The sequence below is a fragment of the Numenius arquata genome, chromosome 7, assembly GCF_964106895.1.
Source record: "Numenius arquata chromosome 7, bNumArq3.hap1.1, whole genome shotgun sequence".
Taxonomy (NCBI): Eukaryota; Metazoa; Chordata; class Aves; order Charadriiformes; family Scolopacidae; genus Numenius; species Numenius arquata.
Window position 1 is genome coordinate 43,348,115 of NC_133582.1, and position 20,195 is coordinate 43,368,309.

The window sequence follows — 20,195 nt, forward strand, 5'->3', positions numbered from 1 at the left end:
GTGCGCTGCATCAGCAAATTACAGTGTAAGCAGCTTTAGGCTGGAGCACACAAGAGCGGTGGTAATCCTCCAGTCTGAATTTGTCAGCAAGGGCTGGCAGAGCCTGCAAGAGGTTCCTTTTTGGCACGTTTTTGTTTTGTTTTGTTTTTTTTTTCCTAGAAAGCAGGATTTTCAGCAAGCAAGACAGTAATTTTTTTTTTAAAAACCAAAACAAACTCTCAGATTTTCCTTAAAATAAACGTTACCATCAGAATCCCACTGATCACTTATTTCGTGAGAAACCTCAAACCCCTCCAACTGAGACAGAACCGGGGAACCTTCTCAGCCAGGAGAAGAATAATTAAAACATTTTTAGATGTCATCGTTAACCGTGGGACGCGGGGCCTTCAAGAACTGCCTTGCCCAAGGAAGCGACCAGCGGGTGGGAGCTCAGCGAGCTGGCGACATGCCTTAGGGCAGCTGAGAGGGTTTTCCTGCTCCCTTTATAAAGCTGAAAAACATTGGCCCAGGGCGGATCCAGCTGTGCGTACCTCTTTCAGCTTCGCACTCGGGGGAGGACGCCCCGCTGCATTCGCTTCGGGGGCCGAGGACAGGAAAGATCATCCCGAACTCAGAGAGGGACACAGGGCTGGGCAGATCCAGGGTTCCCGGTCGCGTGGCGGGAGGAAACTGAGTGGGCACCTCAGAGGGACTCGTAGGACCAGAGCTGAAGCTGGACACCGACTGAGTTTCCGAATCTTCTTCGGATATGAAGCTGCTGCCGTTGTCATCCTCAAAAACTTCTGAAGCCACTGCAACGTTCAAAGAATATTCCAGTTAGCGAACCTCCCCCCTTCCTGCACCTTCCAACCAACAACCTTCCAACAACCTTCCAACCAACAGCAGTTTCTCAGGTTTGCGTCTTCTGTACCTGCGCTGCTAACCCAGGGGCTGCCTCTCCTCCCACTCTGCCCCCTCCGCAAAGCCTTCATCCAGCATTCCCTACGTGAACCACGAAGGCCTGATTCTGCCCTGAGGAAGAGCCCACCCGCCAGCCATGCCACGCAAGACCAGCTCTGCACTAGTTACTGCTTCTCGTGTCAAGATGCTCTTGGATTTTTATTGTCCCTGTGCCCCCTGCCCAGCTGGCCTTGTTCCCTTGTGGTCTTTGCAGTCCCCTGTGCCCGCCTCCGCCAGCACCATCTTGATCCCAGCACAGGCTCCTGGTTATTTAAGGTACTAATTAGAAAGACGTAGCTCCAGGGGCAGACTGCTTCCCCCTCACCTTCCCACTTCTGGAGTTAAAATCCAGCATGAACTCCCAAGATCTCTTTTTGGATGAGCAACACCGAATTATAAGAAGCCCCACCCACATCTTTAATTTTCCCTGCTCATGTTTGCTCAGATCTGAATTTCTAATTAAAGCAAACCAACTTTAGACTGTCTGGCTAGATTAAGCTGCAGGCTCTTTGTTAGCAACAGGAGGAGGAATCCATTAAAGGAGATTCCATTTTGAGCAACGGAGGGGTGTAGATTTTGCTAAAATTTAACATTTTTCAATCTGGGCTCATTGCAGCATGAGCCAAAGGCTTCTGCACACAAGTGAGTCCCATTGGGATCAGTAGGTTTTTTTCTGTGCATCAGCCTCTACGCAACAAAAGCGTGTGCTGGAATCACACTGGTCTGAAGAAGTCCCACCAACAGCAAGACTTTTACAGTGACCTGAGGTTATCTTCAAACGCGCCTCCTTGCGATTTCTGCCATTGTTAGAGGGGCTCAGAACCACCTCCGAAGAGCAGCAGGAGCAAAGCAGCAGCATTAACAAAATGGCTCAAAGGGGACGTTTCAAAGTCATCGTTCTGTTACCCCGGCATCCTGGGGCTCACGTGCACCACTGGGACACGAAGGCCACCACAGAGGCAGCTACCGCCGTGGTTATTGCAGAGATGTTCAGCCTCTTTCTGCTCTATTTGCAGAATTGACCTAAAAAAGCTTCAAACATAAAATGGATAACGGCGTTATCCACCTCCCTGAGCCCCCTCCAGGGCACTCTGTGCTCAGAGACAGTTTGTTGTTGTTTGGGGTTTGTTGTTTTGCTTTTAAGGATGTCAAATCCAAGAATGCGGAGCAGCCTTTCTTCTCACGTGCTGTGTTTATCAATACACGGTGAGCGACAGAGATCACTTTGCAGGGGGTGAAAGCAAAAAAACATTGGGCAAAAAAGATACTTCCCATTACAGGAGTCCTCTGCTTGGCACCAAGCAGTGCCACCAGCCAGCCTACAACAAGCACAACTGAAGCTGCAGGTTACCACCACCTAAACTTACCGCAACACACAGCAGCATCTGCCGGGGCCAAGAAACCCTTGCTAAAGATTAGGCGTTTCACTCAACTCCAGCAGAGAGCCTAAGATATGCAAGGGCCTTGGTGGAACGCCCCGACAGGTTACAATGCATTGAAAGCTTAACCTGCCGAGGCTATTTTGGTTATTGTGTCTGGCAGGCTGCGAGTCCTGCCCCGTCATAACCCAGTTCTGCGCTGGCACTAGATGCAACCTGGAGTCCTTCCACCTGTGTCAGACTGTGCGATTCAAAGAGGGGGATGAGCCCGTGCTGCAGCCTCGGCAGCGGCCAGGAGAGCCACCAACTGGCTGCTCTGAATTAACTTTCCTGGCTCTTTCTGCCCCTACATACCAGGTCCCCAAACTCCTTCGGCACAAGAAAACCCCCACCTCAGTTTCTTGGGAAGCGTTCTGTGCAAGGAGCAGGGACTTGTGGGTATCCATAGAGGCAAATCCCCACCTAACTCGGAAAGGCTCAACCTGAGGACTTCAGGGTGGCAGAAGATAGGCAGCCATGATGAAATGCCATTGCATCAGCTGGCCCGGGCTCCACACTGGCTTGCTGTGGCAACTCAGGTCCCAGCTGCACAGCAGAGAGAGCTCCAGCACATCACATGGAGACTCCTGCCGCTGCAGGGGATGGAGGCCAGCCCAGCGCTGCCTCCCAGCTCCCACGGCACAGACGGGCTGTGCCACGACCTACAAGGCCTTGGCACCGGTACGCACCAGCGTCTATGAGGGAATTGCACGTTCAGCCTTTGGACACTGCAGTAGTGTAATTATCAACTCCTGCAACCCTCACCTAGACTCTTCCCTGCAGAAATGGAGCTGAAATACAAATTAAACCGGGATTTGTGGGACTGGGCAGCAAAAAAAAGATTTTCTGCATCAAGAAGGGGAGAAAGTATCCAGGAGGGAGGCAAAAATAGGCCATATGCAGTGTCCATTTACCCACTATCTATCCCAGAGTACAAAAGCAAACTCACAATACATCAGAGCGTTCCAGTCTTAGCAACTGAAGGTCCCCATCTGCCACCAGAAAGCAGAGGTTACCTAGGCTTGGAACTTGCTCAGTGCTTGCTGCTGTCACCCAAGAGAAATGTCTCTCATATGGAGCCTCTCAGTACGCTGCATTAGCATATTGATGCTTCTTCACTTCCCTTCTTCGCAGCACACACACTCTGCTGAAATCACATATTGGCAAAAGATCCTGCAGTGCAAAGGAGCTTATCCCTACACCCCTCTGTGCGAGCCTCACGACGTTCTGCACTGCTGTACCCACAACTTTAGACCCTCTACCACAGGCTCGGCACTGCAAGACAAGCGTTAGACCCAAAAGGGCTGTTTCCAAACAGCGCTGCCGTCTCAGCAAGCCGGCTGAACCACCCGCAACAGCCTGCGACCACCCCAGGCGAGTCACTGACAGCAGCATCACTGGCTTAAAAATTAGAAACATACTTTGAAGTGCGTTAATTTTGTTCCTTTCATTGTACAAAAACCAACAGTGATGCTAAGGGAACAGCTGACGCACTTCAACTATATCCCTTCCCGCTGAAAACTGGCTATTAAAGAATACAATCAACTCCTGTAATAAAGAGAAGCGTTAACAAATTAGCCACAGTCCCACAACAGCCAGCAAATTTCAAACTGCAGAATAAGCAGAGCAACTTTCATCTCAGCATTTCTTACAACTTTCTTGACAATATTGCCAGCGCTCTGCACTCACTGGAGATGGTGTCCGACTCAGGTTTACTTGCTGACAGGTCTTCCACGGAGGTATTGCTCCCTTCAGCTCCCACGCCACATCCTCGGGGCCCGATGGCGCTGGACCGTCTCCTCTCGTGAATCTCATCTGAGATCATCTCCAGGTTTTTCAAGGCAGTCTTATACTCTCCTTTTGCCAGGGCCAGTTTTGCCTGCAGGTCATCCACTGTTTTCTTCAGTTGCTAACAAGGAAGACAGGTATTAGATGCGCTTTTCGTTATGTTACGTTAACGCACAGTATGCAGGTCTCCCTTATGTGTCCATGGCTCTGCACAGGCATAAGCCAGGGTTGGTATTTAGATGATGGGAGAGTTCACGACTCAAGAGCAGCCCGGTGCAAGCAGTGGCACTTGTGCAGGGGACAGCGGCAAGGCCAACCACAGGAGCCAGGGGCTGGGACTGCCTCTGGAGTGTGGTAGTGGCCCCCGACTAAGCATAGAGCAGGGGTCCCCCCATTAACGTGCAGGATCTCTCACTAACATGAATGCAGCTCTCAACGGCACGTTGCTGCTTATCCCACAACCACCCCTAAGGGTTTGCTGGCAGCCCCTGCCTGCAGGGCACACCACAGCTGTGGGTCGCCCCTAAAGGGGCTAAGCCTCACTCTCCTCTGAGCACCAAACCCATCACTTCTCGGTCACTAGAGCTGCAGACCAGAAAGCAGCAAGCCTTAAACCCCGACAACTGAAATACAGCAGTTTCCATGTCCCTGGGCACAAACCTCACTCTACAGCAAGGGCAAAAGCATCGTACACCCCGTCTCCCAAAGGCGAAACGCTGCCTGGGTATCTGTAGCTGTCTCAACTCTGGTTTATATTGTACATTAAAAGCAACCTGTGTTGTCTTTTATATTATATTTTACACAAATCACTCTGTTTCAGGAGGGTACTGAGCAGCTGCTGTGGAGAAGCAACAGGCCCCCAAACAGCGGGCCCATGGAGAAAAGGAAATTTCTCAATGCCTCTAGACAGAAGGTATTATTGGGCTGGCACCCAGCCTAGGATGGGCAAGGATTCAGCTCGGTGCAGCAGCAGCTGCTAGCCACGGCTACAAAGGCAGGCAAGCCAGAGGGTCAGAGGGCAGCTCAGGCCCAGGCCCTGGCAAGGAGATGGTGCACACCAGAGCCTCCGAGGCTTACGAAGAGCTGTTGCAGCCCAGGGAAGGGCTCACACAAAAAAAAGGTGTGGGACATAACTTGCATCCCAGGCAAGGAATAAGAACTTCTCTTCTAGCCAGGCTCCTGCTGACCTAGCACCCCACTGGAGCATTCCTGCACCCACGGCCAACACCGCAAGGTGACATTCTCCACTTAGACCCTCTGCATGTCCCACACACCTACAGCAGCAGCCACTACCCTTCAACTCAGAGGAGCCAGGCTCTCAGTTTTTGGGGGCCACATGCAGCAAAAGTCACTCAAACAGAAAGAGAGTGATCCTTGCGTTTGAATTTTTAGAGCGACTTTGCTCTCCCACCCCTGGCAGCTCCAAGACTAAGGGCTGTAATAGCAGGGATTACCATCCCATGCATGCCCCAGGGCCGCTGTGCCCAAGCCCTGGCCAGACATCATCGCACCACACAGAGTGCAGTGCAGAGATGCCAAAAAGCGCCCTGGCAGCCTATCCAGCCAAACCCCAAACCCCAGATCAGAAATTCACATCTGCCTGATGTTTGAGCACTACAAGCAGGTTATGTGTTCTGTTAATTGACCCAACCAGTGAACAGAAAAGAGCACCCCAAGCACAGTTAAAAAGTCTGATGCATAAAACATAATAAAAAAAAAAACCAACCCCCAAACAAACAAACCCCAGAGACTTCAAACTACAAGAAGTAAAGACGGTCCAACTGTATTTGTTCAGTTCTGGCAGTAAGCAGCAGCGTTCCAACGCTCTAATTTCACACAAGGAAACAAAGCCTCTCTTAGTCTTTTATCTTTAAAATGTGCTTAGCAAATCGCTCAAGAGGTTTTGAATTGAATTGGTTTTGCACAGAAACGCAGCACAGTTGTCAGAGCACTTTAGATGTAAATTCAGTATTTACTGTAAGCAGTAAAGAGTTTCAGATGGATCTGAATTACATACGTACCTCCAGTTGGACATAGTACTTTGCCTTGAGTTCAAAATAAGGTCTGTGGAAAAACAAAGAACACTTGTTTACAACCACCGGGACTGAATGCAGGGTACTGGAGTGGGAGTTGCTCTCTTCGTGCATTAACACAGCTATTTTGTGTTTCACTGTAATCCCCAGACACCGCTATCTAGATGATAGAACACCTACACGTGCTCTCAGTGTCTCTCTTTTCCCCTCTAATACATCTATTTCTCATGGGTCTTTTGACCTAAATACAAATTGCAAAATTTCAGGGTTTGGATCTGACAGCGTAATTCTTTCAGTCCTAGATTCTGCAAGATATTTAAATGCAGCATCCAGCTTCAGGCATAGGCATCCTCTCTGTATCCATCTAATTTTTGATCCCACATTACATGTAACTTCCCCACAGGTGAACCTTAGAATTCTCCATGTTCAGATGTGGGGTGGAGGGGCAGTTCTTAGGTTTATTAGTGAAGGAGAGGGGATGAAGGGAGGTCAGAGGGCTCCTGCTTGCAGGGCTCACTGACAGTTTGCCTGGCCACAGAGGAGAGCGTCACACGCAGTCTGTTTCCCACTATGGACAGCAAAACTCGCTTATAAAGTTGCGGGAGGACAGGAACACAAGGGGTGCAGTACAAAGCCTAGAAACCACATCCCAGCTCCGAAGTTCTGAATTCCAGAAGGCAGTTATCATCCAATGTAACAGCGGGCAGCCAAAAAAGCCCTGATTTGAGCAGGCACGTTTACAGGTAACAGACAAGAAAGATGCCATCCAAGCCAGGAAAAGGACACCAATGGCCTGACGTGCAGAAGCTCGAAGGCGAGCACCCTCCCTCGCTCATCACTAACACACAGCCGGGCACGCGATGCCAGCAGAAAGCAATGCCCTGGCAGGGCAAGGACTCGCGTCTCCCCGGGTCAATTCATTCTCTTACATCCATGACCCGGTAACTACTGAAACCCATTCCATGACACAGCAGGGCTGGTGAATCATTCAGGGATGCAGTTGGTGTCCTACATCATCAGTTGTCTAAGTCCACAACATCGCATAGTCAAGCGAAGTGCTTTTTAAGAAGACGGCAGGAAGAGTGAAAAGCACTTTGCCCAAGGCACCAGAGCAGAAACTGACTTCCAAAAGCCAGCTAACACAGGCGAGTTCATTATCCTACAGCTCAGGGGCACTGAGCCAGAAGATCTGGCGACTGTTAAGAACATGCAGCTGTATGCACATTCATAGCTTACAAGCAAGTAAGCACCCAGAAACAAAATTAAAAGCAAAACCAAACCAAAACAATCCAATAATCATCCACTCATCAACTTCACATGGCAAATCATGTAAATGACTTTTCCCCAGGCTGCCCGAGTCTTACTTTCAAATAGTAGTGCTTTAAGCATCTTAATCCAGACTGAAGTGAGGAGCAAACGCAAACAATTTTTTGCCTGGGAAAGAGCAACTCACTCAGCACGTTTACCCCCGAGTTTAAGGAGAGAGAGGATGGACAACATGGGCTTGAAAGGCCCAGGCGTTACAGCCAACCCTCCTGCACCACCCAGGGAGAAGAGCAGAGCAGTTTGCTGGTATTAAATCCTTCCCGAGAAGCAGCTAGTAGCCAGTTACACCCTACACTATAAGCAACTGCAAATTCAGCAGCCTCATTTCCCAGCTCTATGTAGCTACTTGACAGCACTGATATTTTCAGCTCAGTTTCAATTTTCCTTTACATGAAAATTGCAATGCTGAGAGACAACTGACCTTTCCAACATCCCTATACAGTATGACTTCAGATACACCCACGATAAGCCTGTTTGTGCCATGAGGCATCTTTCACTTTAATGCTAGGTTAGAATTGGCGGTTTTGTACACCCCTTATTAAAGGATCTCCAAAACACCCTACCTAGATGGTTTATGCTGCAGCCAGCCCTGCTGTGACACAAAGGAATGCTTTGGGATCCTTCCACAGGAGTGAAAACCAGCATGTCCTAAGGAGAATGACGCAAGACAACACCCCCATGAGGGTAGTTTCAGCAAGGAAATGAAGACTCAGGCAGCAAATCACACCAGAGGCAGCTGGGACATCAGGGGCAGCACCATCGTTGTTCTAAAAAGGTATGTAGGACGCCAGTGACAACTTACCAGGGTCTTTATTTTAAATCTTATTGTAAGGAAGGAACTCCTAGCAACCAAACAGCGAGGAATCTGTCATTCAGTGATCTGACGATGTTTCTCACAGTCCCCGTGCAGTGCTAGACAAACAGCACGCAGCTCATTCTACCAAGCCATGGTGCTACACTGTTTCAGCAAACATGCTTGAATCTTCCTTGAGGAGTGCTAATCCTTTCTTGAATTGAGCAAACGCCAATCAAAATAGATTTTTAGTTGACCAGTTTCACCAAAAAGTCATTTTTAGAGGAAAGGATTAAAAGCTAAATACAGATTGTTCAGACAAGCTACAGTCTGGAAATATAAAGAGAACAACTGTGAAATATAAAGAGGATTAAGAGTTGGTTGTAAGCAGGGCCGAAATTTTAAACACGTTCTAAGCAAAAAGCTGTTTGACTTTTCCACAACAGAGCAAAACTGCACATCAAATGCAGACACATTTATTAATGATGCTCACTGCTTAGCTACGCTCTCTGAAGTGTGATTTCTTCCCCAAGAACAGCTCTCGCACAGCTCTGCTACGGCAGCGTTAGGAAGCAAACAAGTCTGATGTGGACCGTGGTACTCTGCTGCAGTCTCGCACTTTTCAGGTTTCTGTCACTTGCTTTGGTGCTCTCCTAACTAAAAATAAGAACTAAACTGCAAACAATCCTAAGCTGCAAAATATCTATGCACAGAGCTCTGCAGCTCTGTCAGCAGCATCTATGTGAATCCCATGAGCCTGTTTCTCAAAACACGTGCCACCAAAGGGTTCAACGCACTGAACAAGACGAGCAATATGCCCAGAAAATGTTTCTTATCCCACTTAGTTCACCAGTCTATCAAGTCAGGTGCTTCAAAAGACAGTCAAGGACAACAAATGCAAGGACAAACACCAGTACCAATTGTGCTGGAGGCTGTTACACGCAGGCAGGAGCCCAAAAGGAGAGGTACAAAGGGCAACACACTTACAAGTTTGAAAAAACACACAGAATGGGTATTTCCCCCAAACAGATTTCACCAGTGAACTCATCTCCAAACAGAAAACGTACTTTGACTTATTGATGGCTCTCTTCAGCTTCTTCTCCAGCTGTTTCATCCTTCCCATGGCAGCATTGTATTTGGCTGCAGTCTCCTTGTGAACCAACTCACTTCTTGTTTTCGTCTGTTCCGCCTCCATAACCTTCAAGAGGGTAAAAAACAGTTTGAGTGGCAATACACAATGATCCATTTGTTACCATTTTAATTAACAGCATCTTCATAATCTCTCCAATCAGCTCATGTCAAGAAAGTGAGGGTATAGAAAAAATTACTTTCAATGAACCTTCTTAAAAGTCTTTCCTGAAAGGAGCAGCAGTGTGTCAGATTTGCAAACACTGTGTTAATTACGAGAGAGGTGTTGCAGCTTTTTGCCTAATAGCTCTTACGGTAAGTTCAGAAGAGCCTCTATTTGGGGATCATCCATTTTTTAAGCCAGTGGGATGTTCAGGAGCGGAGCAGCGCCAGCAGAACTCACCCAGTTACATTGAAGAGCCTTGTTTCTGTTCCCTCCTGCTTCTCTCACGGGAGTCTTTCCCAGCAGGGAGCCGTCAGGCTGCTCAGCACCCAGGTGCAATCCCACCGCTCTGGGAAGGGTTGAAAACCAACCACAGCAGTGGGAGGACTGAAATGCAGTCCAGCCCGAATCACCACTCACCAGAACACACTGTGTCCAATGACCGCCTGTTTGCAGAAGGCCAGGAAGCCAACTTTTCTCTTAGAACAGCTGACCAGCCTCAAATCACAGTTTCAATGCCAAAAATGCACGGAGGTTTGAGCCCTGAGCTGACACCCCTTGTCATGCAGTGGGGGGAAGGATGACCAGCCTGTTATCCGGGCAGGCAGATGCTTAACGTGCAGCGGTCCCAGGCCCAGCACAACAGCCCCTCTCCAGGGCCAGCCAGCTGGGCTGCAGCCTTGCACACAAGCTAGAAAACTCTTCAATCATTTCTTCAAAGCTTTATAAACAAACGCTCACTGCTGGGGCGTTTTGCAGCAATTAGGAGTCTACAAAAGCAACGGGAAAAGTAAATGTCCCTCCATTAGCGGCTCTAGTGGTATCCCATAGTCACGCTTTGCCGGTAATTCTATCCAGGGTACTTTAACTGTGCAAATTTGAGATGTCAGAGGTGTAACTCAGAAATTGTTTTCTTTAATGCACCAGCAGTCAAGATCCAGACAGGGAGGTAACTGATATGTTTAAAGTAAGAAAAGTGGTGACACCTCTCCATTGGTCTGGCAATGAGGAGAAAGCAGACAGTTTTCAGGCTCCCTCCCTTGCAGCTATGAAGGTATCCATACAAAAAAAAATAATGGCAGAACTTGATTTTCTCCAGTACTGGATTTTAAAATGTCTCAGCTGTGAAATCAACTGCTCCACAACTTCAACCAAAGTTGCTCCAACTGGCTCCCACCAACCAGAACATGCGTTGGAGCTCTCACCCACAAAGCTCTGCTTTCTTGAAAGTGCCTTAGCCCTCAGGCTGAACTCAACAGGGAAAAGAGCACAGTCAACTTTGACTTGCTTGGAGTGCTGCTCCTCTCAGGAAAACTGTTGTGTTGTCCTTTCTGATGCGTGAAACTGCTACATGCCAAAGCTAAACTCCATCAGCATCAACTAGAAGCTCTTGCTGCCACAAATGTTTTACCCATCTGCCCATACCACTTGCTATTAAACAAAGAAGTTCCTAAAGAACTTTAAACTGCGAGGAAAAAAAGGTTTCCAAAGGCTCTTCTGTTTAGATATAAAATAATATACTCACTTTAACACTCTTCAACTATTTTATATATAAATAAGGCATCCGCTTTTGAAGAAAGGTCAAAAAAAAATAATAATCTATCAGATTCTTAACAGGCTCCCTCCTGCATCCTGAAAACAAGCTGCAGCCTCTTATCTTGAACAACTGTTCGAAAGCTAAGTTGATGCAATGACTTTCCCTAGTAACATATGTCAGACAGGGCTGGTTGTAGCGTTGAAGTGTTTTAAATTAAAATGCAGTCTCCAAAGTCTGCACAGAAGCTGGTTCGCTCTCTTTGTAGTGTGGCAAGGAAAGTGCAATTTAAAAATGCTGGAAGCTACAAAATAATGGAGCGGCTGGAATTTGCCAATGCTCAATTAAATGTCAATCCCTCACATCCATTCTTGGGGCAAAATGAGCATCAATTTTTATATCTGGGATGAACCACATGATAAGTACTACCAGCATCAGGGTCATAAAGCAGGTTAGGTGTCCAGCACCATGTTGATTTTGCATATCTTTCGTTTCAAACAGAACTGGGATTTGAGGATGACAGATCATAAACGCCTCAAAATATCTGACAAAATATGGAATTTGCTGCCAGCCATATATACCTATGTGCATTACCCTTTACAGAAAGAAAAGAAAGGTCGCATACTACATCCTTGTGAGAAATCAGTGGTGTAAGGAAAACCATCTCCCACCACTCCCTTGTTTTCCTATGGGCATTCGGTCATCGGGCTCACATTACCCACACAAGTCTGGGGAGAGGCCAGAGACAGACTGTCCCCATCCCCTGGGACAGCAGCTCAAGCGCACGCCTTAGGCTGAGGACAATACCTGGAGATTGTGAGGTATCTCTGTGGAGATCCATCGCCTCCCAAGATGCATTTAAGCATTTCATTCAGACAAGAAAAAACAGAAGGATCACCCAACCCTCCACAAAAGCCAAAAGGGCTTTAAATAGAAAAGCTGTCCATTAGGGCAGGTGGACAGAAACAGACTGCAAACCACGCTGCCACCCCTACATCTGAGAGGTTCAGCGTAAGACCAGCTTGGGAAACCCCTCACCTTTTAAAAAGGTATTAGAAGACCACCAACAAGGCTTGTGTGTGAAAGTACTTTTTATCAGGGAACATATTCTTACACAAAAACATCCAGAGTGGGTGAACTTCTAGGATGCCAACACATTCACTGGACATTTCTGTACCCCCACCTGTCCTTAATTACTAGATCACCTATTCCAGGCAGAATTCATTGTTCCAGGTAGCACAGGCTACAAGATACAACTATTGGAAAACAAAACAAACAAAATAAGCCAACACAGGTACCGATCAGTTCCTCTTCTCCCCTACCCTCTGTTTCCAACCCAGATGTCTGGGAAAGGGAGGTTGGTGTAGAGCATATATTTTTAGTGAGTAAGTCTGTATAAGAAGCTTTGTTACCCGCAAAAGATTTGCACGATCTGAAGTCAAAGACGGACTCCAGGCAAAATTTCAGTAATAACAACAGATGCAAAAGAAAAATTTATCAGTGAAATACGCAAATCTGACCATCTAAGCCAGAGAATTACTCTAGACAATTGTTTCTTTCTCAAAAAAATTAAATTGATGGCTCTGTTAGGGGAAGAATTAGAAATAAAAGAGGTAGAAGACAATGCAAGATCAGCAAACCAGGAGGACAGAATCAACAATACAAGGGATTGAATTTAATCCCAGCATTTCCAGGGTAACGTGACAGAGAGATTAGGGCAGGGAAGGACGTGGATATTTTTCTTGTTCACAAAGTCTGTTCACAGACTTTTCTTTTCCCCCAGGTATTTCTGTCTGCAAGAAGCATCTCTCCTCTCTACATCACGAAAGTACCCACGCATTTTACACTGACAGATGGTACTTCATGGTGTGATATCAAAGGGAGCTTCACAAGCCAAATTAAACCAAGAGGGAGCATGCCTCCTCCCCCTTCACTCTCCCCTCATCCCTTCCTTTTTAAAATGTCTCATGATCAGGAGCCAAAACATTTCTTCTCCCTGCCAGAATTTATGAACTGAACACATCTCAGGAAAGACTGTAAAAGCAGAACCTTTTTAAGATTGCAGATTGCATCAGCAATTAGAAATTAGCAATTTCTCTTGAAATTCATGAAGGCTCTTCCTCTCTGCTCCAGCTTGTCTCAAACTTGAGGTAACAGATCTATCAGCCCTTTCTTTTTGTACACATTTATGAATGATTTTCAACAGGAGTATAAATGCAAAGATCTCTCTCCTTCATCACTCCAAAATTCTCCATCCTTTGGACCTTTTTTAGCCCTGCGCTCTACACCCCAAACTGCAGCATTATAATTCAATAGCAGGTAGGCAACACAATTCCGCTTCTCAAAAACATGTTCTCCAGATTTTAAAGACACCCTGCAGTTATCAAACACCTGATAAACCAATGGCTAACAGTACTTTTCTTCTCCAGGGATCTTAAGAGCTCATCAAACCTGTCTACATGCAAGCTAGGTGACTACATTTCCGTTATAATCAACAGAGAATTCGTCTTACAATGAACTTACCCCTCTGGTCACATGAACTGTTCTCCACACATCATCAACTTATCGGTCAGACCTCTTTTGACTATACTGGAAGTTCAGGCAAGTAACTGGGATGTATAAAGTAACGTTCTAGATACCTGAAACCGATAGGCTATAAATCCCAGCATAAGTGTCATTACACTTACCTCGGATCTGTGAAGAAAAGGACATCTAGAAAAAAACTACATTTGTGGTTTACCCAAAAATACACATCAAGTTAAAAGTAGAAGTGGGTAAAGCACCTGCATGACTTGCAGGATTGCATCACCATCCTGCACTTCACTGTGGTCAACACATGGCTCAAGCACAGATATTTCCAGGGATTAGTTGTATCTGAAGATACAACTTCAGGCAGGCAGGCAGGCAGGCATCCAGCTCCTATTTAGACACCCAGCTTCCTTTGGAAACATAGCTCAAACTGCAAAGTGAAAAAATTGCTGAGTGACAGCCTGTACTCCCTGTACCTATCTGCTCCACGAGTAAATTTTCCACGTTATGCTTCCAGCCTACCCAAGATAAGCAAAATTTCGGTAACCCTCCCATTTCTCATCAATTTAATTATATGACTTCCTATATCGGTGTCTGCAACAGCCTTGGTTACAGTAACCCGTTAGACTGTCACATTAAAAATAGTGTTAATAGTTTTTCAGCCTACAAAGAAAAAAAAAAAATAGCAATTACAACATGGAACCCTTATCTCCATTTCCTCCCAACGAGGGTCTGCAAACAGCATTTCCTGTTTGGTAGTCTGGAACCCAAGTCTTTGTCCATGTTCATTGGGTCAAGTGCAAAAGTAACCTGGCAGGATTTCCATACATGCCTGTATTTAAAAAAAAAAAAAAAAAAAAAAAGGCATCTCATTTGTTCTCCTGTCTACCCTTTTCCTTTATGCTCTCTGTTTGCATTGTTTGTCAGCTACCAAGCTGCTACAGGGCTCGGGGTTTGTTCCAAATTGCAGATTAATTCAGTACAGGCTATTACCTCTGCCTAAGAATAACAAATAAAAAAACTTTACTCTTGCCTCACATTTCTATCAGTAGAGAAACAAATTAATTAGTAGCCCACTTCCAACAGCTGGCACAGAGGTGCTTTTCTGCACTTGATTTATTGCTGTACAAGGCCCAGTGCAAGATTATTCTCTGCCCAGTACAACTGTCATATGTAAATATATGCAAAAAAAAATAGCAAATCCAAACAACTAGAGTGCAAAAACTTTCTCCAAGAGTGATTTTACATGTGGAAGTAGAGGAATTCTATGTCTTAACACTCAGCCTTCCCCCTCAGAAACGTTGTCTTCCATGAATAATTTCTAATGTAGTTAACGATCTGATTTAAGAGCAACACTGTAGCAGTCAAGTAGATCTCATCCTCCAACCGGTTTTCATTCATAGCTTGGTAAGAAATGATGACGTTTTCTGCTCCTTGAGACCCGAATTACTCTATATACCTCACTGAACACTCAGCACTTCACTAATTGCATGCACTGAAACCGAGGAAGAATTCACTCTGCTTCAAAAGAAGTCAAAAAACTAAGTCAAGCACTTCAAACAAACTAACACTGGCTCTGTTCAGTCAGGACTTCCAACAGCATTTTCACCTTTCTTGGCTCTGGCCCTAGCCTTAAGACCTCCAACAGCCAACAAAATCACAAGACAAACTTCTTTGTAACTCTTTCAAAATCTGCTGTCCCCTAGAAAGGTGCAGATAGGTGTTTTCTGGGAATTGAGCTTGCCCAGACTATTTTAAGCACCAGGAAGAGTTGGGTAACACACTTTCCATTCAAGGAGCCATCAGCTGCTCTATACGATACAGTCTGTGCCTAGAAGATTTTAAAACCGCAGTAAATAAACCTAAGGTTCCTACTCACTCTTCAGCTGTAACCATCAGAGACATTATGGTTTGAATCAGACCTTCAACATGCAGATATTCTGCATTCAGTGATGATATGTATCGACACCACCAAACCCTGTCAGCAGCCACCTTCTGCTCTAAATCACTGAATTTGCCCATCTCGGGTGTAATCCTCTCGCAGACTGTCAAGGAAGGATTAAGGGTTGTAGAAGGACACAGGAATCCCCTTGAAATATCCAAGGAAAAAAGGAATCCATTTGAACTCTCAAAATTGTTAGTGGTTCTTTCCTTGTTACGCCAGCTAGAGAGAGGCAGCTGATAACGTGGTTGCTATTACTCCCCACCAGATCTCAGTAGTTTAGCAGTCAGGAGCTCTAAGCAACCCTTTAGAGGCTTCCAGTTTTCTCACCTATCTATTCTGAGAATCAAAAATTGTGTGTGCATTTCTGGACTTTGCTCATTCTGAGCAGGGATAACAAATAGACAAAACGACAGCTGCTGGTGTCCCAGCACACACGCGCTGCAAAGGTGGAGGTCCCTCCAGGAACACACAGATCTGCAAATACCTCATGATAATAGGGACAATAACACAAACAATAGCCTGGAGTTTGTTTTCTCTTTTTAAATATATACCAGGTTTTCCATCTCTCCCCTACACACAGCCAATACCCGTTTTGTTCCCTGTCTCATCATCAGGCAGCTGGTTTTTACAATTCACTGTGAAATAGAGGCTTTCTTATAACTGAGAAGCTTCTGCAACTGAACAGAGTTACTGCACTGAGGGCTGCAAGACAATACAAACATTGTATGGCACACTAGCAGATTTGGAATAGCAAGTTCAGCTTCACTGGCATATTAAGGGAACTCTGACAGAACAAAGGTTTTTAGCTTCAATTTTTGGTTCTTTCATGTTAAAAAAAAAACAACAACAACAACTTTCTGCCTTTTTTTTTCTTTAAGCAGACAGGAAAAAAAAGAAATGGCAAGTGACAGGAAAATTTTTCTTGACAGCTGCTAAAATGAATACCACCTTTCGTTGTTAGACAGTGCGTCTCTTCTGTAGATTTAAAAACACTTTACAAAGGAGGTAAGATCTTGTCTAAATTGGAAAGTTAATTCAGGATAGAGCAGTGTGCAAGCTTAAAATGCTACACACATTTTTGAGTAATTCCCCATTCAAACGCACGTTTCCAAAGTGAAGTGCCTTGTTCAACTTACTCCATACTAAGAACAGGTTGTAGTATAATTGGAACACATCCCTGTTTTTCCAGAGTAAGAGTTTCCACAACACATGTATTCTGGAAAAGCCATCCCTATGCAATTATTCGGGCATAACTCCAAATGTAGATATGCCTTAATACATTGTTTATCCCTATGATATAGATGGTAGTTTTTTTTCTTTAGAGAGCTACTCTACTAGCTACTGGTACAGCCAGATAGAGAACTATAGTTGTCCCAGTAGCAGCCCAAGGCCCAAATCATTTAACTTTAGGCTTCGTAATTTGCCTTAGCTTCATTTTCTACGTCATGTATCTGGACCAATACAAAAATTTGCGCTTTCAGAAACTAAGCCTCATATACCACCTGAGAGCATGAAATATGGAAAAGACAGATGCTGGGGCAAGTTTGTATTACCCTCTGAGTAGCATGGTTGAGCATCTCTTGCCAGGCAGAGTCGAACTGACGTTTGTCATCTTCCAGTAGCCTCTGCTCAGCAAGCGAAATGGTCTCTTTTGCAGCACGCAGCACTTCAGTGGCCCTCTGAAAATCCTGAGTCGCCCTCTGAGCTTCCAGCTGTGCCTAAAAAAAAAGAGAAGCAAAGATCAGAGACAAAGGAACCCTCAGAGTCATGTTTAGAAGAACTACCACACTAATCCCAGGACTTTAAAAACACCACACCAGCATCACTGTTTCCCAACCTTCTACTTGCAAGTGACACATATTTCCTCACTGGAGTAAGTACTGCTAATTCAGCAGTTTCCACCCCAACAGGTAATTTGCAAAGAATTGTCTCATAGTGTTCATAGTCAAAAACCCCAAAGTTGATGACCTACAAATAAGCACCTGGCTGAGAAATAAATACTTTACGATGGAGGTTTAATCACTGAGAAACAAAACAAAAGAAAATGCAATAGCAAACTTGTAGCATGTCAAGAATACATTGAGAATGGCACTCCCTGAATTTAGTCAGGGTAGATTTTTATCTGGTGCACAATTAATCTTGCTGAGGAAATGTTTTGGAAGTACTACCTTGCTATAAAGCATAAACAAGTTTTCTGAGAAGATGCCTCTTAATTCTTTGGACGTTCTTCTCCTTTGCTATATTGCTGGGACACAACTGGTTCAGCAAGGCCCCAGTACACAAACCCAAAGGGAACCAAGGGAATTTGCAATGCACATAACACACAGATAAAGGCCTTGTTATGTCCTTTGGAAACTGCTTCTTTTCAGCAAAATAACACAAAGTTTGAGCTTGAAGGAAGCACTTTCAAGCGTCTGCATGGAAGCAGGGGAGAACTATATGGTTCTTGCTGTGTCAGCAAAGACTCCTCCAAAACAGAATTAAGACCTTCTCATCAAAGCAAGCACAGCTTAGGAGCCATATAATCAATGAGCTGCTATCTCTTTTATTCTGGACCAAAAAAAATTCTCTAAGACATTGCATTTATAGACCACCTTCATCTCTCCTGAAAGTTTTAACAGGGCTATCACGATATCCAAATCCCACTCTGAACAATCCTCAAGTAAAATGCTCACATCCCATCTTGCAGGCTGGAGCCACCTCTGTTTTTCATAGGTGAGTGTCAGCCCTCCAGGGTCCCTAACGCAGAAGCAAGCCCTTGCCTATTCAGCCAACAAAGCAGAAATAATGCCAGTCATGCTGCAGGTTTCAGTAGCACCATGGTGACAAGAGTCATCACAGAGTTCAGCAGTCTGCAATGTTGCACTTTAGTACCAGTGCCAAGTCTTAAGTGTTCAAAATAGGTGACTCTACAACAAACAGACAAAGAATATCCATGAAAAAAATTCCTGGTGTTGGCTGGGTTTTGGTCAGTTGGTGGTTTTTAGGTTCTTTTAATAAAATAGAGATGTTCTCTCTTTTTATAGTTATCACTGAATGACTAGCAATTTTAACATTCAGGCTTTCAAAGATGCAGGTTTCACATTGTTTTCCTTCATCAGAAATTTTTAATTTCTGACTTTAGCTTCTGTCTTAACTGCATCAGCACTTTACTGCTCCAGAGCCCTTTTGAGGTTGACATACAAATCCCTCATTTAGCTCAAAAGTAAAATCTTTACCTGAACTTTTCTACATTATGTATTTCATAAATTTCTATTTAAAGTAGTATTTTTGAGCTGTTTTGCAGTGAAACACCACCCTTCAAATGTAAGCTTCACATTCAATTAATTGAACATCCAGCACTGTGAAAGCAGTTTTTGTTTACACTTCAATGATTTTCTAAAAATAAACTGGAATTACCCAGTTTATACCTACAGGAAATGTCTTGAACCAGACAAGACTGACAGAACAAAATAATGAATAAAAACTTTACGTGTCATGATACACAGAGAAGGAGTCTGAGGCTGAAACAGAGGAAAGGATTCTGACATACAGAATACTAAACTGAGGAAGATGAAGTCTTACGAATAAAGGAAAAGGTGGTAGTGTGAAGAAACGGTGGTGATTTTGGAAGTGGCTAAAAATCCCTGATATGAAATGGAAAATAAGTAGAACAATGGGCTATTTCTCCAGCAAGCAGCTGGCTGCACCTCCTTAACACCAGCTGCATCAAATACCTTCACACTTGAGACAACAGTTATTTGTAAAGATAGTGGAAAAACCCCTTCCCTCCCTGCCCTATGGCAGGGGAGATGGACTCCTGCTTTCAACACAAGTCTCAAAAGGAAATAAAGCACACTAAGTTTCCCTCACAATGTCTTGAATTAGCAGCAAGCTCTTCTTACTTCCTTCCCCCTATCACACGGAGAGGTACTTCACCCCAAAGTGACCGTGGAAAAATAGCAGTTGTGTGTCAGAGGTCCTTCAGCTACTAGCTGGGAAGGGAAATCAAAGCCATCACAATCAGCGCAGTAATTTCCTTCCGACCAAGGTCCCTGATGCACTTCCTTCTGAAGTGGCTGCTGGTGTTTTCCACAGCAGAGAAATGTATCTAACCATGCCCTTTGCTGCTTTCAGGCAGCTTACACCACACCACTCTGCTTAAAGCCTTCATGAAGAGCCAGAGAATTAGCGTTAATTTCCATGGAGGACTGCACATCCCAAAACAGCACAGAGCTTTGGAGCAATACTAGTGGATGAAAAGCATCCTGTTGCAAATTCACTGGCAATATGGTTATCTTAGAAAGTCTAAGAAAAAAACCCCACAACATTATATCCCCTCATCACACCAGACACCAGCTGCCTGTTTCAAATATATTAACACATTTTATAAATTCAGAATAAGCCTGACTAAAGAATATTTTAATTTAGCCACTAACCTAAACCATGGTACCTACCAAGCACAGGAAAGCCCTCTGAGGATGTTTAAACAAGGCTCAACCTAAGCTTCCAACAAAGGATGCAGCAAGATGCCTCAATCTTACTCCCCATAACATCCTCTACTGAATTCTCCAAGAAGTCACAACTATTTTTTTTTCTTCCAGGAATTTTGAACTATGC

At 45.0% G+C, this 20,195-nt stretch overlaps 1 protein-coding gene across 1 annotated transcript in view; it reads right to left on the reverse strand.

The window, feature by feature from the left end:
• The window catches only part of SH3BP5 (SH3 domain binding protein 5), a 52,234-nt gene that overhangs the window by 1,655 nt on the left and 30,384 nt on the right, over window positions 1-20,195 (reverse strand). Inside the window, exons 4-8 of the mRNA XM_074151010.1 lie at window positions 17,150-17,314; window positions 9,365-9,495; window positions 6,167-6,209; window positions 4,047-4,266; window positions 531-791 (exon numbers count right to left, since the gene is read on the reverse strand). Coding sequence (XP_074007111.1) covers window positions 531-791; window positions 4,047-4,266; window positions 6,167-6,209; window positions 9,365-9,495; window positions 17,150-17,314 — 820 coding nt within the window. The remainder of the gene's footprint in view (window positions 1-530; window positions 792-4,046; window positions 4,267-6,166; window positions 6,210-9,364; window positions 9,496-17,149; window positions 17,315-20,195) is intronic.